General features: G+C 33.8%; 1 protein-coding gene across 1 annotated transcript in view; it reads left to right on the top strand.

Moving 5' to 3' along the window:
* The window catches only part of CDH18 (cadherin 18), a 342030-nt gene that overhangs the window by 225412 nt on the left and 90059 nt on the right, over positions 1-26559 (top strand). The window contains exons 5-6 of the mRNA XM_063086030.1: positions 6740-6927; positions 21045-21298. Coding sequence (XP_062942100.1) covers positions 6740-6927; positions 21045-21298 — 442 coding nt within the window. The remainder of the gene's footprint in view (positions 1-6739; positions 6928-21044; positions 21299-26559) is intronic.

Raw genomic sequence — 26559 nt, 5'->3', positions numbered from 1 at the left:
TTGCCTTCCGTGTTCTCGGCGCTGCCGCCTCGGGCTGTTGAGTCGTGGCGCGGCTCGGGCGCTCCCAGGAATCTTCTTTAATGCCGGCCTGAAACCTCGAATCCTGAATAGGGCAGCTGGCCGCCTTCAGTGCGGCCCCAGCCTCCGGGATCCTGGCTGCATCCACAGCAGCCCTGGCGCCGTGTTCCCTGTTTCAAGACTCGCTTTTGCAGCTAAGAATCACTTCTTTTCCTGCTCCACACTTCAAAGCTGTTGCCTGTAAATGAGGCAGCCTCTCCTGCCGGGGGCAAAGTGGCGTTGAGCCCCCACGACCAGCCAGCAGCAGCAGTCCTCCCTTAAGAGATGGCCAGAGGAAGGTCCACAAGTTTCCCGACTGCCTGAGGCCCAGTGGCCACCTTTTCCACCTCAGATACTCCGCGCCAGCCGCCGCAGCCGCCGCCATCTTGAAACCCCCCCCAAATTATTTTAAATTTAGTGGTTTTTTTTTTAATGCATGAATTTGTAGAGGCCTAACATTCATTTACGTATTATAATAGGAGTTCAGAATATAATAGAGATGAATATTAATTTGGGAGTCATAGCATTATAGGTTGCAATTAAAACCTCAGCAACAAATCTATCTTTCTGCAGCTTGGGCATAAGGAATGGAAATGAGGATCTAAATTATGAATGATACTATTTCTTAAGAAAAAAGTAAAAAACAAGTTTGTAACGGAACTGAGAAGCAGATATTAGGAAGATGGTCACATAACCATGGAAGTACTATGTCCTGACAATCCAGAGAGGGCCACACTTTTGGGTTTATCCCAGGTAAACTCTCCTAAATATGGATAAGGAGATATATAAAGTAATATTCACTGAAATATTCTTAAATTAGAAAAACATCAGAATGGATAAATTGTGGCATATTATTATAATAAAGTGTTATCTTGTAATTAATAAACTAGAACTTCATGAATCATCATAAATATATTTCAAAATTATGATTTTGAGTAAAAAAACATAAAAATATATACATGCATATAAATCCACAATATAAAAACTATACAGTTGAAATATATATTTGTGGAAACATATGTAAATTAAAATTGTGAAACTATGTGAAGGAGTGATTGTGACGGGAGGATGAGCTGAGATTTGATTACAGCAAGTGATTCACTTGCAACATACCTAGTGCCTTCAATAATTTATTTCTTTACAAAATAATTTCTAAAGCAAATACAATGAAATGATAATATTTGACAATGTACATGTGTATTTCATCGTATTTTATCTTTTTTAAATTTCAACAATAATGTTGTAATTATGCTTTGTTTGTTTGTTTGGGATTTTGGTTTTTAATTTTCCCAAACATTACACAGAGGGCCCCAAGATGGCAAGAACTAAAAAGATTCCATTGAATTTAGCAAATCGCTAGTAACTACAGCAATATATAAGATTTTTCTATGGCTATATTGCAAATCACTCCAATTAAGCAGCATAAGACAACAGACATTTATCATCTCACAGTCTCTGTGGAACAGGAATCTAGGCATAGGATAGCTGTGTGCCATTGGTTCAAATTGATACTTCAGTGTAGTTGTTAACCGGAGATGAGGTCTTAACAAAAGGATTCCCAGGATGAAGATGGGACTGGTTTCTGCTTCCAGCTTGCTAACACAGTTTTTGGCAGGCATCAGTCACTTGCTGTATGGAGAGCTACAACACAACATGGCAGCTGGCTTCCTCCAGACTGAATGACCCAAGAAAGAGTGAGAGCAAGTACCCATGTCAGAAGCCGCAGTCTTTTTGTTACCTAATCTTTTAGGCAACATCCGAATACTTTTGCTGTAAATTCATGAGAAGTGAGTCACTCAAGGGTATGAACATAAGAAGGTGGGATTAATAAGAAAGTGGAAGGTGCCAACTTATACACCACCTATTCAAAGCTGATTCACAATTTACAATTTGTAACTTCTCAAGTCTGTGTAAATTGTCTAAAATATTAACCTGAATTTGTTTATGAGACAAAGTAAATGGCAAAGAGTTACTATATTCACAATTCTTAGAGCCTATCAAAAAAGTACCAGTTTTTCCTATCAAAATAATCATCTTTCAGAAATTATGATTCACCTTGTAAAACTAATCTTAAAAGTTTCTTAGGCCATGAATTTTTTATGACCCACTTGAACAGTCTTTTGCAATCTTCTTTGTAAAAACAACCTGTTTCATAATGCTACCATCATAATAATTCTGTGATGTACTCATTCATCTCTGTTTACTAAGACTTCTTTTTTTGGCAAGTGTTACCATCCCTCTCTTAACTAAATGAAAGTCTTTGGGAAAATTTACAGAATTATGAGAAATTCTAGTTTGGTTGGAACTTAGAGACCACAGCATCCAGTGATTTGACTCCCTCTAGCCTCTCTGTCTAAATAAATTTTAGAAAATTTGTACTAATGTATTTTGTAACACGTTTTTACATTTTGTTGAACAAAACAGTGTCCTATTTTAAATGTAAATTCCCAGGAGCATCATGATATTTTCAAGGTCAGTGAAAACCATTATGACTTGTCTGTCATGCTGACTTTATGGCCTTAGATTTGCTCCTTTAACATAAATTTTGGAAACATGGCCCCTGGCAGAAGCCTCTTCCAACATTTCTTAGGTTTGCTGCCAAAGAGAGACTAAAGTTCTTTCCTAGTTCCAGTTTGAACATTTTGGAGATTGTACTCTTTTTGGATTATTGTGAATCAGTTGCCTACTCTTCACTAATCAACTGAGAAAAAAGGTGCATCCCTATAAAAGTTAGAGTCTCATGCTCTTTGCAAGTCAATTAACTGCACTGAGAACAGAGCTTTTATTAATAATGTAGATCCTGATAAAACCATATGGTTAAGTTCAAGGGATCATGTGTTTCACAGAAGACAGTGCTCTACCCAGGAAATATAATGCTGTTAGGAATCATTGAGCTTAAAAATAATTCGTTTCCCTTACTTGACTTCAAGTTTATTTATTTCAGGTAGTGTATCCAATGCTATCTATGGATGGCAGCTGAGAAAAATCCTTGTTGATATTTAATAAGCACAAACCCACATACACACAAATGTGCATGTAAGAGTCAACCCTTAGTTTCTACATACCTGCATTTTTTTCTTATTTATTAATTTATTAGTTTATTATTGGAACATAATTGATTGTACATATCTATGGAGAACAGCACTGACTAGCAATACCTGTGTGCAATATGTGATTTTCAGATCAGGATGACTATGTTCTTGATTATACAGTGTAATCAATTTTTCTGTAAATCATTCATTTTTAAAAAGCAAATAACTCTTCCAATCTATGAACACTGAATGTCTTCCTGTTTGTTTATGTTCTTTTAAATTTCTTTTATCAATGTTTTATAGTTTCCAGTGTATATATATATTTTTTACTTTCTTAGTTAAGTGTATTACTATTTAATTCTTTTTGATATTATAAATGGGATTGTTTTCCTAATTTTTCAGGTATTTTTTATTAGTGTGTAGAAATGTAACTGATTTTTTCCATGTTGATTTTGTATACTGCAACTTTATTGAATTTGTTGATTGGTTCTAACAGGTTTTTGGGTTTTGTTTTGTTTTATTTATGGGCTTCTTAGTGTTTTCTATATATAATGTGTCATCTGCAAAGAGGGACAATTTTCTTCCATTCTGATATGGATGTTGTTATTTCTTTTACTTGCAATTAAGCTCTGGCTAGGCTTCCAGTACTATGTCAAAGAGAAAGGGTGAGAATAGGTATCCTTGCCTTGTCTCTGATGTAAGTAAAACAGCTTTCAGTATTTTCAGCACTGAATATGATGTTATCTGTGGCATTATAATAAAATGTCCATGCTACATTTCAACTCTACAGATTTAATGAAAACCCAATCAAAAGCCTGATGGCATTTTTTTGCAGAAACAGAAAGCAACAATTCTAAAATTCATATGGAACCACAAAAGACCTGAATAGCCAAAACTGTCATGAAAAAGAAGAACAAAGCTGTAGGCATCAGACTACCTCATTTCAAAATATACTACAAAGCTAAAATAATTAAAATAGTATGTTACTGGCATAAAGATGGACATATAAGCCAATTAAGCAGAATAAAGAACCCAAAATAAATCCACACATACATGACGAACTCATCTTTGACAAGGATATCAAGAATACACAACAGGAAAAGGATAATGTTTTCACAAATTGTGTTGGAAAAACTGGGTATCTACATGACAAAAAATGGAATTTCACCCTGTTGTACACCATACATAAAAATCAACTCAAAATAGATTTAAAACTTCATAAAATACAAAGCTGTAAAACACTTAGAAAAAAATAGAGGGGAAAATCTCCATGACATTGGGTTTGGCAATAATTTCCTAGATATGACACCAAAAATACGGGTAACAATAGCAAAAACAGACAAGTGTGAATACATCAAACTAAGACTCTTCAGTACAGCAAAGGAACCAATTAACAGAATGAAAAGGCAACTAATTGAACAGAAAAAAAAAAATTGCAAACCATGTAATTGATAATTCCAAAATATATGAGAAACTACTATAAATCAATAGTAAAAATCCAAAAAAAACCACAAACCTGATAAACTGATTAAATAATGGGCAAAGGACTTGAATAGACATTTTCCCAAAGAACACACACAAATAGCCAACAGGTATATATGAAAAGATGCTGGATGTCACTAACTATTAAGAAAATCTAAATCAAAACCACAGTGAGGTATCACCTTATACCTGATAGTCTGAATATTATCAACAACAACAACAACAAAAAATCTAAAAGCGTTGGTGAAGATGGAGAGAAATTGGAACCCTTACACACTGTTAGTAGTAATGCAGAATCGTGTGGCTGCTTCCAAATACAGATGGAGGTTTTTCAAAAAATGAAAAATAGAACTGCTATATGATACAACAATCCTACTTCTGAGTATTTATGCAAAGGAAATGAAATCAGAATCTTAAGGAGATATTAGTTCTCCCATATTCATTGCAGCATTTTTCACAATGGCTAAGATATGGGAACAATCTATATGTTCAAGGACAGATGAATAGATAGAAAAATGTGGTTTATACATACAATGAAATATTATTCAGCCTTAAAAGAAGGAAATCCTACAATATGCAACAACATAGCTGATCGTGGAGAATATTAGGCTGAGTAAAATAACCCGGTCACAGAAGGACAAATATTGTATGATGCAATTATATGAGGTATTTAAAATAATCAAATTAATAGAACCAGAGAATTGAATTATGGTTGCCAGGGATTGGGGGAGGGAGAAATGGAAAAAAAGTTGCTAATCAATAGGTATAAAATTTCAGTTATGCAAGATTACAAAGTTTTAGAGAGCTGCTGTACAACATTGTGCCTATAGAAAATAGTGTTGGATTGTACAGTTAAATATTTGTTGTGAGTGTGGATCTCAAGTTGTGTTTTTAACACAATAAAAAAAGGAATATTTCAGACATTCAGCAGATATTCACCAAACGTTCACCAGATTTTTAATAATCATGCCACAACAAACAAATTATTGTCTGAGGGAAAATGCTTTTATAGAGGCTCTACACTCACTATGTAGTCTAATTTTATCCTTGTATAATATTGAATTATCATTCATTTAATCTGAAACTCTTTCATCAAACTACATTTTAATTCAAAGTTCCTGTTATTTATGATGTTCTTTTGTATTTGCTATAATAAATTGCTTTAGTCAATATGTTTCTAATGTGTCAATAAAATAATTGCTAAAAACTTGTTCATTATAAATCTTTTTGGGTTTTTTGGCAGCTGGCTGGTAAAGGGATTTGAACCCTTGTCCTTGGTGTAATAATACTGAATATTCATTTAATAACTACCTATACAAAAAGTTTCTTTCAACATTTGGTTTCAGGAAAAACTTTGGAAAATTGATATTTCTGCATATCAGGCAATGAAATTTATTGAATCAATAGTTTTACTGTTGTTGACTATAGGAGATACAGTGTCAAAACTAATGATACTTGACTAATACTCTATCATTATAAGAAGCCAATGTATTTACTTTGTCATCCTTCAACTTGGTCATTGAATTTTTAAATTTTAATAACTTTATTTTATTTTTGACTATTATAAAGCTATCTCAAATCCTTTTTAGAAGCAGATGGGGAATAAATAGTGAATAAATATATAAACACATTTATTATCTTTCTTTGTCATTGATTATACATTTTACTAAATTTAAATCTATTCAGAAAATAATCCATATTCACAGGTAGTCTGACTTTTTCTCCTGTATTTTTTTTGTTAAGTTACAAATTTCCATAATTTTATATTTGAATTTCTTATACTATATAGAGATATAAATAAATTGGGATTTTACTAATACGCGACTAATTCAGTTTTTACTCAATATAAAAATGCAAACTTGACATCTCACATCTACTTTTCTGTTGCTTAAGGGTGTAGAGTTAATGAAATACTTTATGTTCAGCTATAAAAACTATTTTTTGTGTGTGTAAAGTATTTACCATATATTTTAAAGTTTATATAAATCTACCTTTTATTAGTAAATAGTATAGTGATATTTTAAAATCTGAAAAATCTATTTTATGCATTACCTAATATAATGTTCATTTGAATATATGGTCTAAGTATGTATTGTCTTTTTCTTGTAAGGTCATTGTTTTGTGAACATCATCATTATTAAATATGCTTAATATGAAATATTTTCCAGAGCACTATCAGCTGTATGTTCCTGAGTCAGCTCAAGTTGGTTCAGCTGTTGGGAAAATTAAGGCGAATGATGCAGACACAGGCTCAAATGCTGACATGACATACTCCATCATAAATGGTGATGGTATTGGGATATTCTCCATCTCTACTGACAAAGAGACCAGAGAAGGAATCCTTTCCTTAAAGAAGGTAAAAAGAACATACTTTTCGTGATTCAGGCAACTCATCCATCTTTCCATGAATGGAAATTTGGCAGAGGTATGAATAATCCATGCTGTCAAGACATTGAAATAAAATATTTTGCCTTTAAGATGTAATTACATTTTAATTATGTTTGTATCTGACTCTTTGGATTGTCTTTCAGGAATTATATGTTGCTAAGGTGGAAAGATCTAATACAGAATGCACCATGAATGTACCCCGCTATCTTTTGTTCATCTTTTGTTTCTGCACGTATCTCCCTGAAATGTCCCATTGATATCAGTCAAGAATTAAATGTAATTCATTTCAACTAATTGCAAATAATTAAAATGTCATCAAAACAAAACTATAATGATTTTGTAATACTAACAAAGGATGGCCTAGATAGCATTAGTGATAATTAATTAATATTAAACTCTAATTGTAAATAATTTTAGAAGTAAGACTCTTAATAATTTATTTTTAAAAATTCAGGTGGGCTGTACAAATACTGTAAAGTCTCATAAAAAAGCATATTTCAGGAACTGCACTTTTCTCATTTTTAAAGTCTAGATATACTCTGAAGGTCGGTAAAAATCCTAAATTATTTTCAAAATCACAGTTGGTATAAAGTATACGATGGGACAGAGGTAACTTTCATACCACAGTGAGTACTTTGTACACAAGTAGAAGAAATAAACTTATTGAAATGTACTGAACCTTATTATTTTATAATGAAATTATTTTAAATTGTTATTAGTGCTATTAGTGTTATTAATTTGTTATTCAAGAAAAAGGGAACTGATAACTTCATAAAACGACCTGAAAACTTGAGGTACAAAAAACGTCCCTAAATGATGTTTGGTTTTCCCAATGTCATTGGCATTCTAGTGCAAGATCCGGTCCTGATAGTTTAGCCTTCTCTATGTCTGCCTGTTTTCTTGCTCTTTCTTTTTTTTACCATTTATTTTGCTCTTCTGCCATATGGCATATTTCCCTCTGTTCATTCTATTTCTATGTCCTTTTTTTCATTATGTTTCCAAGTATTCAAATCTCTTTGTACATGATTCTGTCCTCTCTCTTCTCTACCTTCTCTAATTGAATAATTTGTCCTTCCACTTTTTTCACATATATACATAAATTAATGAGAATATGCTTAGTTCATGTTTTGTGTTTTCAAGACTTCATATTAATTCATGAGTAGATTTTAGAGTTTTCAGATAAAAGATTCATCATGAATGCCAGTTCTATTAATGTCATTACTCTATGTTGTACTAATCTAAGTAACATTAGAGACTTTTCTAACTAACATAAAAATCTTCAGTGTATTAACTAACAGTCATTAGGAGACAGGATTTTGCTCGATGGTCACAGAGCCATCACGTCAGTTTCAGAGGAAACACGATCTTCTCTCCCGTTCTTCTCTATTCCTAAGAATCTGTTAATGGTAACAAAACTATTACTTTGAGCTTTTAAAAGAACATAATGCTCACATCCTTGTAAAATTGAAGTAGAAAACAGACAATTAGCAAAGAAGGTGCTAAATGTGACTCCTAGTGGAGTTTGTCTCAGTTTTTACATGTGTTAAGATTTCAGCTGGACAGTATGGTAAAATCCAGATCCCTAGACCCTGCATTCATATATTTTGATTCAATAAGACTAGAGTAGGGATGAGATATTTGCCATTTTAACAAGTCCCCCAGGTGATTCTCATGTAGAATATGCTCAGAACACAGGCTGAGAAATGTTATACTAATGTGCTACTGTAGATGCTGAGTGAATCTATCTATCTAATTATCTAATTATTTGTATTGCATATATTATTCTATTTTCATTGTATAAAATTACATTAATTCTTCTCCTACTAATTACAATTTTATACTAATCAAAATTAAATATTTTCTTGTCTTTTGAATGTTACCAAAGGGGATTGCTAAGCAGAGCTCAAAGTGTTTAAACACTTAGAGAGCAGTCATCACTACTAGTATACGTAAAATATAACGTCTTCACCTAAAATATTTTATTATTGCAATTGTTTTCCTAAGATTGCCAAAATTGGGTCATTAATCTGGTAATAAAAACAGTTAATTTTTGTATTTTTACTTAACAAATATGTGTATGTTGAATGTCTCTTATTTGCCAATTGCTATGCTCCACATGAGATATGCAAGGATGAGCAAAGCCAGACTTAGTCCCTGTCTGTATAGACAGCAAATAATCAAATGTTACCTGAAATCCTAGATCGATGGTAAAACTGTCCTATGAAGGACAGTTATATGCTGCTATTGAGGAAAATGATTTGAAATATTTTATTTTGTCTATTATTCAGCAGTGATTGAACAGAGAATTTAAAGAAAACTAGGAGTGAGTTAGGTATAGATTGTAAGCCTGAATATTCCAGGAAGAGGAAAGAAAATGTGCCAAGTATATGAGTTGAGTGGAACACGACACATTTAAGGGACCAAAATAATATAGTTGAACTTGGAGGAGGAAGATTAAGAGATGCAGCCTGTGACTGTAGGAGGAACATAGAACCTTGTTAAATTTTGCCAAATAAAAAGCCATTAAAGGTGTCTAAACAAGAAATGACTAGGTGTCATGTGATATCAATATTTCTAATTGTTGACATAAGCAACATGACAACAAGATTATGTGTAAAGTCATCCCTGCATTCCCAATATCTAGCACATTTTCTGACCCTGAGTAGGCATTAATGAATATTAAAGTAATTAATGAATGGGGATATGGATAAAAAGACAAGGAAAGGTTTGACTGCTTTTAATTTTCTGGATGGCTTCTTCACTTAGGTGAATTCAGAAAAATTGGATTAATTCTTCTTGAAAGATGAATCCTGAGCTCTGTGGAACAGCAATATTTAACAAACAAGCAGAAGCCAGAAACGAAATAAAGTCTTGGAGGAAATTTTCAAATAATAGGAGAGATTTTTGGCATTGAAAATTCCCTAGGGATGCTATACAGGAGAAAGGTAGTCATAAAAAATGTGAAGTGTTCTAAACATGTAAAACAATTTAGGATTATAAATGTCAATTGAATTTGACAAAAGGAAGAATAGGAATTACTGGGTGAATGTCATTAGCAGTTTCGGCTCATCATTATTATCAGTATCATCACAATAACAGGAACTAATATTTTTTGAGTATTTTCTGTGTCAGGACAGGTTTTAAGCACTTTTCCAAAGTGTGTATTCAGTCGGCATACCTATGATTTTTTCTGTAAATCTTACTATGACATTATGAGGTAAGGAGTATCATTATCCCCACTTTATAGCTAAAGAAATTGAATCACAGAGAGATAAAAAATGATGCCCAAGTAGAAATTCAACAGGAAACTGAACTCGGACAGTCTGTCTTTGGAGTCTGAATACCTAGTCATGTTCCATACATGCTTGAGTGGAAAGAGATGGCATTATTCTTTGCTACAATGGAGGGAAGAACACACTGGGGTGTGGTGGAGAGAGAATGAGAAGCAAAGATATGAGAGGAAAAAGAGGAGAAACACAATGTCATCTTTGGGAAACGTAGTAGTAATGCAGGGAGAAAGGTTATGAAGGAAATAAATGAAAACAAGACGAAATAAAAAATTTAAATTTGAGTCGGGATACTGAAGAGTGTATCTATGCGGAGGGGTAAAATCTCAATAGGAATAGACATGCCGGAGAGTAAAGGGAGGATAATTGATTTAAAAAGATGCACTGGAGGTAGAGATGACCTTGAAAGGGAGCTTGACAACAGGTGAAAGGAAACAGCTTATGACAGTATGCTTCTTTTATTGATGACTGGAGGACAGGAGGGGGAAGCGAATGGTTGCACATACGTTTGCAGTGATCTATTGGGTGTGTGTTGGGAGGGAGGGGGTTCCTGTCTATTGCACCCTATTGTCTCTTTAAAATAGGAAGTTACATCAAATTTACAAAAAGTGTGTGTGGTGGTGGATGGGTTGACTATATACAAGATCTGAAGTACAAGTAAGTGTACATTGTGGAATTAAGCACAATGGAGAGATTTTACCATTCTATTTGATGTTGTCTAAAAAAAAGGATAAAATCATATATATGCATATGTGTGAAAATATATTTAATTAACATACTTAAATCCATTTTAAGCCCACACATGCAATGAGAATTTTCATAATGAGAATTGTTTCAATTGTGAAAATGGTAAGTAATGATATACTAAAAATGATATTGACAATTAATGAGTTCAAATGGTCTCTCACGTTTTCCCTGAATTTATTTTTTAACATACTCTACATTTCCTCTGAGGTGCATTAATGTTTGGATTTATATAATTTTTGATCGTTCAGATTAGGATAATCAGTTTCAGAATCACTTCATTACTGTACAGGATATGTTGCAAGTAATTGCAATTTGAAAAGTAAACTGTACTTCAGTGGACTTTTTAACTTTCAGGAGGTACTGATTCAGATGGCAGGAAATGGATAAGCAGTCCTTAAAAACCTGTTTCTTATTTAATCTCTAAAGCAGCTCACCTTAGCTAGCAAGGCAGAACAGCTAATCTCCTCAAAGATCAGAATCAGCACTGCTCTGTAAATCAGCCAGCAGGAGCATCTACACTTTCTTGTCTGTATCATTCTTTCATCGGATTCACTGGTGCATGGTGTGGTACATTGCAAATACACTTTGATAACTTTCATTCTTTGTTTAATGGAACTTGACTGGGTGGAAAGGGGAAGAGAGATAAGGACAAATGCAAGTGGATGTGCTCTTTCCTTTGATGTACCTCAGTAGCTAGGGATGTGCCTCTCCTTAGCAGTCTTCCTCGGAATCTCTTCCTCTGGTTCCTATGTCAGTTTTCTCTCTTCTACAGTAGTTGTTCAAAATACTTTCACTTTTTCTCTACTTCAAGGTTACAATGCTATTTGCTCTCCCAATTTTAGCAAGTAACTTTCCTGTTTCTAGTGTATTCAACTGCATATATAATGCCTGTTCATTCAAGGCAAAAAAAAAATCTTAAGCTTGTCTTTTACGTCAACAAAGAAGAGTGGAAGATAGGATCTTTACTATAAAATGAAATATAAATCTTGATCTTACTATTGAAGAGATCTACAACATTTTCTCAAGTGTTTGAAGCTTCAGTTTTCTTGTTTTAGCACTTCACAAGGTGAATAGGACAAATAGATAAGATAAGGTGAAAAAGGTGCTCTAAAGTGTGTCTGACTCATATTTACAACACAACCTCAATGTCTTCCTTTCTTGCCTTCCTTTCTTCCTCCATTCACTCCAGTTTTTTAATTACACTTTCCACACCACTCCATGTGACTATTTTGCTGTCTACCTTATTTCATGTTATTCAGTTCACCTGGAAGCAACTTAAGAATGAGATACCATGTGTACTTGTACACTGCATTGCATGTATATTCTGTCCTTGTGTTTCTTCCCCTTTCTTCTCTTAGAGAAGGCATTTTTTCCTTTTTTTTCCCCTTCAATGTTCAAGTTAAGTATTGTTTTTGTAGTGCAAAATTTCTAGGTATATTTCAGACACAGATCTTTTCCTTTGGATTATCTTTTCTAGTCCTCATATCATAATACACATTTCTGTGATTTTTCACTGTAGAAAACCTATCAACTCCGTATCCCTCTTAGAGCTGCTGCTTCTGATAGGGTAAGACCTATTTCTGATTAACTGACCTTTAATGCACTGCTGATTCTCCTGAATGTGTATCCATGTGTATTAAAAATGTATCCCTATTTATAGGAGATGTTAAATACTTTTATACCCAGGCACTTTATATGTATATTTTGTTTTAATGACCATACCCCATAGTGTGTAAAAGATAATTATACTATTTTATTTAGCAAATGATTTTAGATGGATCACAAAAGTACACAAAATATGTTATAAACATGTTTTTTTAAAGTTTAAGTCAATCCTAAGAGAAAAACATAATATATGTTTAACCACAACCACACTAAATTTATTGCACATGCCATATATTTGCTCTTTTGGTGGATTGTGTTTATTAAGGTTTTCTTTGTCATTCTTTTGGGTTGCATTGAGTGACAGAATAAGGATCGAGGTGTTCTTTGCTATTGAATTTTAAGGTTTTTGGACTGTAAATCACAAAGAACAATAAATAAGCCATCCGAAACCATTGTAAATGCACACGTGGGCAAACATATAACCACACTTTACATAAACAGTGGTAGATTTCTAATTCAAATAATCCATGTACAAAATCTGAACATTCCTTAGGTAGTTTCTTATCAGAAAAACTCAGCCAACCTTATTTTTAAAATTCTTATAAGGTTTTAGTATCTGAGAAGTTATTCTGCTCAGCCAGAAGCTGTAGATGGAAGAAGTCAAGTTCCTACTCAATGACTATCACTGTGTTTCTAATGACTTTTCACAGAGTACTGCTACTGGGCAACTTCTGTTGTTGTATTCATCTACAGGCATGACCATGAGCTTGGAGTGATAGATCATTTAAAACTACATTGAATGTTAATTGTTTTAAATATGTATATTCTTATGATATAATTTAGTGCACTAGTTGGGCATTGATGATCTGATAAAACGTTCTGATAAGCTAAACAATGCACATACATCGATTACTGGTAAGTTTTTGTATGTGTGGGTCCATTTAATTATTATATACATATATGTCACATATATGTACACACAAGCATACATACATATATGAGCTTACATTTAATTATATATTAATAACATAATATAAATATATTTTTTATATAATATACGATGTACTTAAGTTATCTGAAGTGAAAGATCTTTGCATTTATTTTTCCAGTGTTCAGTCGACAGTAAGCAAACACGTAATGTTTATTTGCATCAATATCTTTAGAATTATACACAATAATGAATATTACGTCTTTCTTCATAGAGAAATATACAACAGAAAGCTCACACATGTGTTCTGGACTCCGTAGAATATCCACCATCCAGAACAGACCTCTGACAAAGACTGAAAACCCTATTGTAGTAAGAATGGTTAGCTGAAGAAACATTACCTAAATTCATGCAATTTTTCTTGTGTTTTGACAAATGCATTCACTTAAAAATGTGCATTTTTTCAGGAAGATATGTAATAATAATGGGAGTCACTATTCTAGAATTTGGCCATTTTTTAATGATTAAAGTGACATTTTTGTGCATAAAAATGATATCATTCCTCTCATTATCCACTCAGCCTGAAACTGAAAACCAGGATAATGGCGCAGGTCAGAAATTAGGCAAAGGAACGGTCATGAAGAGCCTCTTCTCTCATTCCTTAGGAGAAGAGAATTTTAGGGCTTCTTTGAACTCCAGGAAGAATTGAATCATAGAGCAACTTGGCTAAATGTTGTTTTCAGTATCCTTTTATTTATGATGGTTATGTAGTTCCAGAGGAGGAATGTGCTAGGGTGATTAAAGGAATAGTAAAAGAGATTAATGAGAAACAATTAAAAAGTCCTAAATATGTAGAGCTGGCTGGAAAATGATTGATGGGGGAAATGATAACTATCTACAGTAATATGAAGTGAATTAATATTAAAGAGGGAAATGTATTATTATACAAGTTAGACAGAGCAATGATATGTAAAGGTAATTACTAGGAGTAATAGGATGAAATTAAGAAACTAAAATTTAAGATATAAATGAGAGTCAACTCATTGACACTGAGCTGCTAAATTAGAATGTTGAGCAGTAGCTAAAAAAAAGTAAGAGAAGCCCAATTGCCTGGGGAAGTTAAAATTACGCCAGAATTAGCACTTCTAGCAGGGGCCGAGGACATAGAGGATTTTCTCCAGGGAACATTTCAGATTCTTAGCTCTGTGAGTCTGTGAATTAAAAAAATTATAAAGGTACTGAGAGTTCTGGTAGCTTGAGTTAGTGAATTTATCCATTTACTTTTAATTTAATAGTAAATACTTGCAAACATAATGCCTGAAGGTATCTTTTTTTATTAGTGAGGACATTGTATTACACTAAAAAACTTTATCTTTATTCATCAAAGTGAAATATTATATGCAAGTACTTTAAAAAGTCCATGGAAAAATAGAAATAAAAGATAACATGAATCTTTTCATGAACTTTTTGATGTGCCCTCATATTAAACTATTTAGTTCCTTATTAAATTTCCAGCAGTATAGCACAGTGCTTAGGGCACAACCTGTAGAGGAAGTCCCATTGCTGGAGTTCAAATCCCAAGTATATCACTTACAGGCTGTTGTTGCCCCAGGGAAGTTTCTTAACTTTTCTGTGCCTCAGTTTTCTCATTTGTAAATGAGGAACAATTACACCTCACAGAGGTGTTGTGATGATTAAATGAATTAATAGATGTTGAGTGTTTAGGGCACATGCAGGTGTTAACTATTCATATTTCGGAAATAATATGGAATTTTTCGTCCTTCAAATCTAAACCATGTGATAGCACTTTTTGGTATTCTAGGCACAGCTATATTTGAGATTGAAGAAGAGCTATTTATCATTCTCCATGTACTAGAAATTATTCCAGAAACATAAAATATGAAGATGAATTAGATAATATTCTTTCTCTTAGGGAAAACAGAGTAGACATGAAATATTATTATAATATAAGATGTCAAGTGCTAATGGCATAGGTTTACTTAAATTGCTACAAGCTCAGAGATAAAAGAGGACCAATTTTTCAAAGACGAGAGAAGGTCAGAAATGTCTTTGCATGGGAGATTAGTTTTAAACATGCAAGGAGCATGTTTAAAATGATACCTACCAGATATTTAAAAAAAAAAGTGAGCCAAGAGTTTTATATACAGCCAATTTTTTCTTCAAGTATATAGATTACAGGCAAAGAATTTGAACTTTAAAAAATGAGGGATATTGCCTTAGAAAATACATCATTTCACCAAGAAATGATGCATTTTCCTTTAGTGGGGACAAAAGGAAAATGACAATTAGGAACACTGAATATATTATCAGGACCAGAGTGGTGAATCAGAATGTAAACAATACATGCCATAGAAATGTAGAAACAATACCTCTTTTAATAAGGAAATAGGTTATAAGTAAAAATAAACTCATTGACTCTTTTATTAGAAATATATTGGAATCGAAGAATATGTCAGAGCCAATAACCAAATATTAGATTTGTAAGCATATTTAAGAGTACAAACGTAAATATACCTATGGAACCATTCCAAGCACTAAATCAGTAAAACAAAGCACATCGCAGTGGGATTATTCCCGGAATGCTAGGATGGTTTAGTGTGAGAAAAACAAATATGTTAGTCTGAATCACATGAATTACCTTTGTGTAGGCCATACATTTTTGATATCAGGAATTTCATATGGTTAAAGATATTAAATTTTTTTCAAGAGTTGCCAATATATATCCATTTTATATTTGCTGATAGTTTCTCTCTTTCCAGACAGGAGACCTTGATTAGTAACTATGTATCATAGTTACCAGCTGCCAGGTGAAATACACCTAGCTAAATTCTAATTTTAGATAAATAACAATTTCTTTATATAACTATGTCCCATATGATAACTGATGCATATTATACCAAAAAAATGTTGCTTATCCTAAATTCATATTAAATTGTGCATCTGCTAGTTTAATTTAATTAATTTGTAAACACTGATCATTGTACTTAATAAGTGTTAGCATCAATGATGTGGGATTTTTTTTTTTTTTTTTTTTTTACACAGAGCTTAGGCCGCAACTGAGTTTTGAGAATTACACCCAAAGCAAATTCCAAAAAACTGAAAAAAGAATCTGATTTTATTTCTGAAATATTTCTCCATAAACATTAATTTCATACTAGTCATTTCCAGTAGATCACCTTGGCCTAATGATTACACATTTGTCACATTACATACTAAACTGATAATTCAGACTTTGTTTTCCAAAAAGAGAAACTGGTCATAGTTCTGCAATTTTGTAAAATGGGAGAAACACTACATTTGCATGTTCTACCTTTCTTACTAAATATCTTGGTGAAGCAAAATCTATAGAGTAAATAATGATGAACAAATTATCAGAGACTGGAGCTTACTCTCTCAAAGAGTCTTCAAGTAGCTCTAAAAGGAAAAGCTCTTTCTCCAATTCTTTCCTTAACTTGAGTGTTAATCAGTTCTTCAATCTGATTTATTATTACCAGAATCTGGCCAGAAAGAGCTAAAAGCATAAACAGTTGACATAATAATGAGCTAAAAAAGAACTCATTCCTGTGCTCATGAACAATCACTGCCTGTCCAGTTGCCCTCATACAGTTCATATTATCCTCATAATTATGAAGTTATTTAAAAAATTTTTTTTTATATGTTAAGGCAGGAAAATGTATGTTTTGTGTTTTATAAACTCTTAGCCAGATATTTCATGGTACTGTTTTCTGTGATTTCCCAACAGCCTGAGTACATTTTTATGTCTTTTATTTTTAAAGTTTTATTCTTTCACTATCTTCTTATCCAAATTAGAAATTAGATAAAAAGACTTCATTTTTTCTGGTATAATGTTTTTAATAGACTATTTTTAACTTAAAAAAAATCTGCTGGAAACTAAGGAAAGTGAAATGCTACATAAATAGTTGCCCAGGAGCAAAAGATTACTAGAAAATTTTGGAAGACCTATTTAAAATGTGTGGATAATGAGTACTTGGACGGCTTTGCCAGAGTTACATAATACAAAAATCATAACCCTAATACCGTCTTTATATAATATTGTGGTTATAATAAAAACCAAACAATAATGTATTTTGTATTGTGTACATAATCCTGACATATCCAAGAATAAATGAATGAGTATAATTTTCTCCCGGATTTTCTATAATTGCAATTCAGCCCCTCCAGTTTCTCTTCTTAAATGAGGTTGTTAAAATATTTCCATTTGCATTAATTCACCTGTTTCAAAATTCCCAGCCCAACCTGAAATAATTTTTTCATTCCTTTGTGGCTCCAGATGGGTTTCCATCCATCCATCTGCCATTCCTGGCAAACAAGTTCCTCAAAATGATTATCTCTGCCCTGGGATAGTTAAATATATATTAGATGATCATCAACATGAAACCTTGTGTCCACATAAACAGCCTGAACCTTGGCAGTAGGTAGGTTAGTGTTAAGACAAATGACATCTCACTTGCCAGGGGACCTGCTAAAAAGTGAAACAGAAATGTCTATCATCGTAGATGCACAGCTTGATAAAAATATCAGATAGGGATGGAAGTGACCAAAATATCCTCCACAAATTTTATCAAAAGTCAAAAATATGTAAAAGGCTACAACAATAAATGAATAGATATGAATGTTTTAAAATCCATTGATATTGTGAGTAAAGAATGGCAAATATCCCTACTAAAGTAAGCAAATTCTGGTCATTAGTTTTGAGATTTTGAATACTCACATGTAATGGCAAGAAACTTAGTTATTATAATGCATACTGTAGGCAGCAGATCGACTCCAAAAAATTATAGACATTAATCTTAAATGATAAACCTTTCAGGGCTTCCACTTTCCATGAGCAACATGCCCAATTCTAACTCTCCAGATTCTAAAAGCCAACACGGGCTGTAACTATCCACTCAATTCCTGATAGGCAGCAAGTATGTACCATTTCCAAGGCAGGTTATTTAAATTTGGGTGTTATTTCTTGATAAATCAGTCAAGGACAGATTCTCACTTATTAATATAAAAGAGAGAGAAGTCAAGGAAATAAAAATGCAATCTGTGGGTGCAACTAGGAGCATGCAACTCCTCAAACAAAATGGATGTTAGGTATTTTGACAAATCATTCATAGTTTAGATCCCCTCAGAGAAAATGGCTCTTAACTGGTAGGAAATAAACTGCAGAATCAATTCACCATTCTTTAAAAATATATAAATCTAAAATACATAACAATATGTATTGTATGTTTGGTCAACTTTTGAGAATTTGAGTTTTTAAAATTAAAAAGTATATATTTTCTCTCATAAAAACTTTTAAAATATTGTGGCCCAACTTTATCCATGTCCCCATGACCCTAGAAATTTTCTAGGTTCTAGGTTCTTAATATCTGTTTTGGGAATAAAATAGTGTTTTTCCTTCTATGCAATCTCCAACCCATGGGAAAGTCAGTTTTTGAAAGCAATTCAGAAGAGATCAGGGAAATAATCATTACCAGGACTGATCATTTTGTTTACAAGATAGCATTAAAGACACTCTTTCTAGTTGCCTTCTCCTTCGCTAATATAAATTGAATCTGTGTCTCCAAAATTCATATGTTGAAACTTAACTCCCGATATAATGGTATTTGGAGGTGGGGGTCTTTGGGAGGTAATTAGGTCAGGAGGGTGGATCCTCATGAATTGGATTTGTGCCTATATAAGAGAAGATGGAAGAAAGATAAATTATCTGTGCCATGTGAGGATACAGCAAGGAGGCTGTCTGAAAAGGAGGAAGAGCCCTCACCAGACAGAATCTGTCAGCACCATGATTGTGGACTTTCCAGCCTCCAGAACTGTGAAAAATAAACATTTGTTGTTTAAGCCACCTAGTCTTTGGTATTCTGTTATAGCAGGTCAAAGTGAATAAGACATTGGCCCTTCGTGTAAAGGAAAATATGTGAGCCCCTCCATAGAGAATGACCATTCTCTGATCCTGCCAAGGAAGAAGGCTGCAAGATTGAAGCAGACTAGTGCAAAAAGAGTGGCAGAAATAGGGATGAAAAATCTCTATTTTGCTTCGTGTTGCAGATGTTTATCAGGCAGACCAATCTCAGTGGATACTTCACCAGGTCCAAAATAAAAGGCTGGTGTCTGGACTGCCTGCATTAACCTTAGCATGGAAACTTTTGGCATATTGAAAACTAAATCTGACTTAATTTTGATTCACAGATCTTGTTATGTGCACGATGCTTAACACTTTCCAGACATTCAATTCTTATCTGAAAAGGCACTTCCTCTCTGAAACATTACTTAGCTGCTTACCTACACCCCTATATCTGAGTGTGTGTAATTATTATTAATGTGTATTATATCCAATATGTCATATAGCACTGAATATAAAGTGCTGTAAAATGTCTGTTTACTATTTTTTATCTTACAATAGACCATGTATTCTTTGGGACAAAACACAGACTTACCATATTTTATTATTGTTTGTTGTTGAAACATAATTTATTGTACATATTTGTGGGGTACACTGTTGAATATCACTACCTGTATGCAATATGTGATGCTCAAAGCCAGTTAATTAGTATATTCAACATTCCACAGCATGATTTTTTGTAGCCTGTTACCAACTTCTTGCTAACTCTCCTTTCCCAAATCTGGTGGCCTCAGTGCTGTTTTTATGATTGTATTCTCAATCAAATTCATGATGCCTAACATAAACTATTAATAAAGAATAGATAAATATTGATTGTACAAATAGAAAGTAAAAAAATACTAAAAAGGATTATTAAAAACCTATTAATATATGCCAAATCTAGAAAAATTAGTATAAATAAGCAAATACAAAGGGAGCTATAATTAAAGTTGATTCAAATATCATAATAAAATAAAGGAAATGAAAAAACAACAAAACAAATAAACAAAATGGTACTATCAGTAAGAGAGACAAATTAATAAATACAATCAAAATAAGAAAAGTGAACTTCAAAATTCTGTATAAAATATTTTGCTAAAATTCCAAGAAAATACGGTTGACTTGAAAAACTGAAAATTGGTCAGATTTTAAAATAAGGTATCAAGTTTAAAACCAGCAAGGGTGAAATCAGATGATGAAATATTTAAAAAATCAATCATATGAGATAAATTATTCAATTATAAAAAACTTGTACTTTATTTTATTTTTAAAAATTTAAGAAATTAGTAGCAGGTAGTTTTAAGATTAATAATACAGGTTACAGAAGAGATTGAAGTTAAAAAGCAATATTTGTTTACATGTGGAGAATATCCTTTTGAACCTTATTTATCACCATATTTTGGGCTGTATCAGTATCGACTCAAGCTTGAGTTCTCATGATTTCTGCTTTATAGTTACTACTAAGACAAACTTCATAGTTTGTTTTTAACAAATCTAGAATGACTTAACTCTATTCCACTTATTTTTTCAAAAACAGAAAAAAATAATGCTTGTTTGAAAAGTATCATAAGTCATAATATGGAAATCTTATTTTTTCCCCACAGCCACTGAACTATGAAAAAAAGAAGTCATATACCCTCAACATAGAAGGAGCAAATACACATCTTGATTTTCGCTTTTCTCACTTGGGTCCTTTTAAAGATGCTACCATGCTGAAGATCATTGTTGGGGATGTAGATGAACCACCACTATTTTCCATGCCTTCCTATGTCATGGAAGTCTATGAAAATGCCAAGATCGGGACCATTGTGGGCACAGTTTTAGCACAAGATCCTGACAGCGCTAACAGCTTAGTAAGGTATGGCATGTTTCAATCTTTCAGACATGAAACAATTTTTATTGCTTCTCATAATAACTTAACATGAATAAAATAATGCTTAAAATGTTTTATTTTCATGTTGTTTTTCCATTAATATAACTGAGCTATGTTAGTTGATTCTTTAACTGAGTAATTTAGCAAATGGGTTTTTGTCAAATTAAGAATATATGTAGCTACCTCCATGAATGCATTGTTGGCCATACAGATTATTTTTTCACTTGACCTAACATACGTGAGCCTAATTAACTGAGAAAACTGGTGTACAAATTTAATCATAAACTAGAGAATCTTTGGTCCTTTAATGATAGGAAATACAGATATTGAGCAGATAGTGAGGATTTGGGAATAACACTCATCTCTGACTCTAGGTTACTCTGATGACATGAGCTATGTTGCTTTAGGAAATCATCTGCCTTTATTTGTAAAGGAGGAAAAATAATATCTAAATTTTAGAGCTATTGGGAGGATTCTTGAAGCATTGTGCTTTATAAAGCAATAGGCAAAATGACTTAAACCTATTAGTAAGTCAGTAAATACTACCGCGTCCAAGGCAGTATAGAGTTTCAGTTTATAGAATGGATACTGAAGACAGGAATACCAGAGTGAGAATTCTGGTGTCTCTACCCATTAGCTGAGTGATCTTACACAGTCATTCAACCCTGATGAATTTCAAATTCCTAATATATGAAAAAGAAATAATAATGCTATATAAATATGATGATAGAATTTAGTTAGATTGAAATAAAGGATTTAACACAGTGCTAAGCACATAAGGGCTCACTAAATAATATTTTATTATTTCATATAGTAGAGATAATTTAAGCTTTCTTGAATAACCAGGAAAGTTTTTTGGGTATTTGTATTGTTTTGTTTTGTTTTTTGTTTCGTTTATGACAAAATTGTAAGGGATACATAAATGTGTAAAACTCTTTAGTTACCCTATATTTATACACTTTGAAATTTTAAATCCCTAGAAAGTGTAAAATCCTTTAAAACTTTGTCTGCTTTTTCCCATAAAATAAGTCCTTATTCTCACTGTCTTTAGTTTTCATCCATTATAACAAAAGCAAATATACTAAACATTCTCCACAATATCTATGTAATATTTGTAAACGCTCTTAATTTCTGTTTTTATGTGCATGATTGTTTCAGTTAAAAAAAATGCCCATAGCAACCATGCATGTAGAGAAACAATTTTCTGTGCATAAATATGTATATTCAACAATTCTGCTCCATCTGCAAGTACAGAAAGAGTGTCCATTCATACTAAGAGCAAGAGCTAGACATGGCTTGAAGAAGCTAGATAGGCAAAATATACAAAATAATATGCACAAATCCAGCTACAGAAATCAATCTCTAATTAAGAAAAAGAAATAGAAGCCAATATGTTTAATTGCCCAACCAGAGGAAAACCCATTACACTTCAATATTCCATAGAATATCATCTTTTTAATAATACTTTTGAATCTTAACAAAAAGTATGCTCTTTCTAAATTCATTTAAAGTGTAGCGCCCAGAAAGGATGTATAATGTTGAGGCATTTTCTACCAAAAATATCTAATGTCTTTGGGCAATAATGATATTCCATGATGTAAAAGTATTTGATAAACATTGGTAAGATATCTTTTGAAAATTAAAGTTTGAATGTAATGATGCATTTTCTAATTTTTAATTAAAGATGGGAGTTACAATTATTTTTAAAGTAAAATTTTAACCACCTATCATGTGCCAGTATTACAATAGTACTAATGATAAGGAATCAAAGACACACACACACACACACACACACACACACACACACACACACACACACACACACACACACACAGCTTAAACTCCAGGACAGAAGATAGGCTTGGAAAAAATTATACATTGTGTTTTAGTCAGGATTCTCCACAGAAGCAGAACCAATACAATCTTTGTTAGATCAGTGATTCAAGCAGAATAAGAAAGTATGAGCCAAACTTTACCAAGCAAGAGAGTTTACTCCAGTGAACTTGGAGGGGAAACTGAGAGATCAGTGTTCTGCCCTCACACAGACTAGCAGAGGCTTCGTAGGGTTTATCTGGGAGGGTTTGGGCAACTATTCTGAGCACTGAGCATTCTGTAATGGCTTTGCAGGTTTTTTTGCTTCATACAAGATGTTTTTATTTATTTATTACTTTTTACATTTTTATTTTATCAATATACAATGTATTGGATTTTCATGACCTTTTACTGATTCCTGCCCCACCCCCTCCATTCCCACCCATCTACACCATATCTGGTCATGTGTCTTAACAAGTTCAAGGAATTGTGTATCTTCTTCCCCACCCCGCCCGTTTGTTTGTGTATTTATGTATTTATTTTTAGCTCCCACAAATAAGTGAGAACATGCAGTATTTCTTTCTGTGCCCGACTTATTTCACTTAATATAATTTTTTCTAAGTCCATCCATGTTGCTACAAATGGTAGTATTTCATTATTTTTTATAGCAGAGTGGAATTCCATTGTGTAGATAGACCACATTTTCCGTATACATCTACCGCCATCTGATCTTTGACAAAGGCACCAAGCCTATTCACTGGGGAAGGGACTGCCTCTTCAGCAAATGGTGCTGAGATAACTGGATATCCATATGCAGGAGAATGAAACTAGATCCATACCTCTCACCATATACTAAAATCAACTCAAAATGGATTAAGGATTTAAATATACACCCTGAAACAATAAAACTTCTTAAAGAAAACATAGGAGAAACACTTCAGGAAATAGGACTGGGCACAGACTTCATGAATACGACCCCCAAAGCACGGGCAACCAAAGGAAAAATAAACAAATGGGATTATATCAAACTAAAAAGCTTCTGCACAGCAAAAGAAACAATTAAAAGAGTTAAAAGACAACCAACAGAGTGGGAGAAAATATTTGCAAAATGTGCATCTAATAAAGGATTAATATCCAGAATATAAAAGGAACTCAAACAAATTTACAGCAAAATCAAGTAACCCAATTAAAAAATGGGCAAAGGAGCTGAATAGGCATTTCTCAAAAGAAGATATACGAATGGCCAACAGACACATGAAAAAATGCTCAACATCACTCAGCATTTGGGAAATGCAAATCAGAACCGCTTTGAGATATCACCTCACTCCAGCTAGGATGGCTAATATCCAAAAGACTGAGAATGATAAATGCTGACGAGGTTGCAGAGAAAAAGGAACTCTCCTACACTGTTGGTGGGACTGCAAAATGGTGCAGACTTTATGGAAAATGGTTTGGAGGTTCCTCAAACAATTACAAATGGATCTACCATAAGACCCAGCTATTCCACTGCTCGGAATATACCCAGAGGAATGGAAATCATCATGTCAAATGGATACCTGTACTCCAGTGTTTATTGCAGCTCTATTTACAATTGCCAAGAGCTGGAAAGAGCCCAAATGTCCATCGTCATACAAGATGTTTTTATCAGAATGCACCAGCCTGAGAGAAAGGGAGTATGTAGGGGGACAGGGTGAGTTGTATCAAGTGTTCTTTTCAGAACATACCAGCCTTGGGGGAAAGGGGGTGGGGTACAGGGACAGGGTTAGGGAGTAGCAGATGGTCTTATGTTAAGCTGACTGTGAGGCCTAATATTCTTCCCTTTTAATATAATTATATAAAATAAGGGAGTAGGGGATTGGGGGGATTATCTTTGCTTCTGTATATACTTTGAGCTGATTAGGGATGCCAAACACTAGGGGGTGTTTGGGGTACCTGATAGTAATCATTGGTATTGGATGTTTTGAAGTGTGAGGACTGTCATGACCTGTTGGATAGCAATGGACTCCATGGTTCATCGGATGAAACTGATGAGCATTCAAAATAAAAAAGGTCCATTCGTTAAGCATAGAACTAGAAGCAGAAGGGGAGTTTAAAAAAGGGTTAGAAATGAGGCCCATTGGGGCCATTGGGACCAGGATGTTTCTGTTGTTTGTTGAATTTGAGATGCCCTGCCACATAGTTTGGTTTTTTTGTTTGTTTGTTTTTGCTGCATCTCAGACATTTCTGGGCTGGTTAACATAAGAGCAACATTCTTCCTCTAGGAAGAGACAGGTACCTCCTTTTTCTGCAGTTAGGATATCCAGGGCTTGTGTATTTTGAAGAACCACTACTGCCAGTAAATCTATTTGATTTTGAATGGTGGTATGGGTGGAGGCCGTTTTATCTAGAGTGTCAGAGAGGACTTTTGACAGTTGTTGGAAATAAGTTGTGGCAATGGCAACACTAGCTATTTCTGTCCTTAGAGCTGTGGAAATTCCTAGGGTAGACAGTAAGAGAATTAGGAATGGGACAGTCCATTTACGATGGGCCTCAGAAGAGAGAACTGTGGCATGAAGGGGAACCTGAATAGTTTGATTGTTCGGCAGTAAGGTAATACTGAGGAACTGGAACACTAAGGTACAGGTGCCAGCCCAGTTAGAGGGAAGGCAGAGGCAGGATGAGGAGCCAAAGGGAGGAAGAAGACACTGGGGTAGTAAGACAGAAGCTGTAGGTGAAAGTGCTAGCCACTAGACTTGTTTATTTTCTAGGTCCCATGCTGAGTTGGATCTGGAGAGGGTGGTGCCAGTTAGAGACTTGTAGGGAATGTTTGTGGGGGAAGAGACAGATTCTGTTTGGTTTGTGAGTGAGAGGAAGAAGTGGGTGATATCTGTGATGAGTTGTAGTTGGGAAGATGTGTTGAAAAAGACAAAAGCGAGGCAGAATGCCTCATTGTAGCATTTCTGCCAAGGAATTCCTTCCTGTAAGATACATGATGTCCTCTGTCTGCAGAGAGGGTGTGGGGTTGTTGGTCTGGAGGTAGTGGTAGGAGGAGGTTTATTCCAGAAGATGGACAGGGGGCCTGAGAAGCAGATAGCATTTTTCCAAACTAGGGTGGATCCTATTCCGTTAGTGAATTTGACATTCTGGTGGTCTTTGGAGGGTGAGAGGTTAAGGGAATGTTGACATTGACTGGTGGAAAGCTGTCTGACAAAGATTTGATAGGTTTGGTCTGAGCATGACCAGTGAATACAAAGGGACACTTGACAAGTGAGGTAAGTTTGAGTGGATATTGGGCCCCAGATAGGTGATTTGGGTGGTGGCTGGCCCTTGGGACGTTTAAGAAGGTATTGGGTTATTAGGGGTGTTACTAGTCTATAATATGTTACTGCTCTGCCAGAAACCATTTGTGGAGAAGTTTCAGTTTGACGGGGATAGATACCCAGGAATGAGAGAGA

Source organism: Cynocephalus volans, chromosome 2 (assembly GCF_027409185.1).
Source record: "Cynocephalus volans isolate mCynVol1 chromosome 2, mCynVol1.pri, whole genome shotgun sequence".
Classification (NCBI taxonomy): domain Eukaryota; kingdom Metazoa; phylum Chordata; class Mammalia; order Dermoptera; family Cynocephalidae; genus Cynocephalus; species Cynocephalus volans.
Note: the sequence above shows the minus strand (reverse complement) of the source record. Positions and strands in the feature narration are given on the sequence as shown.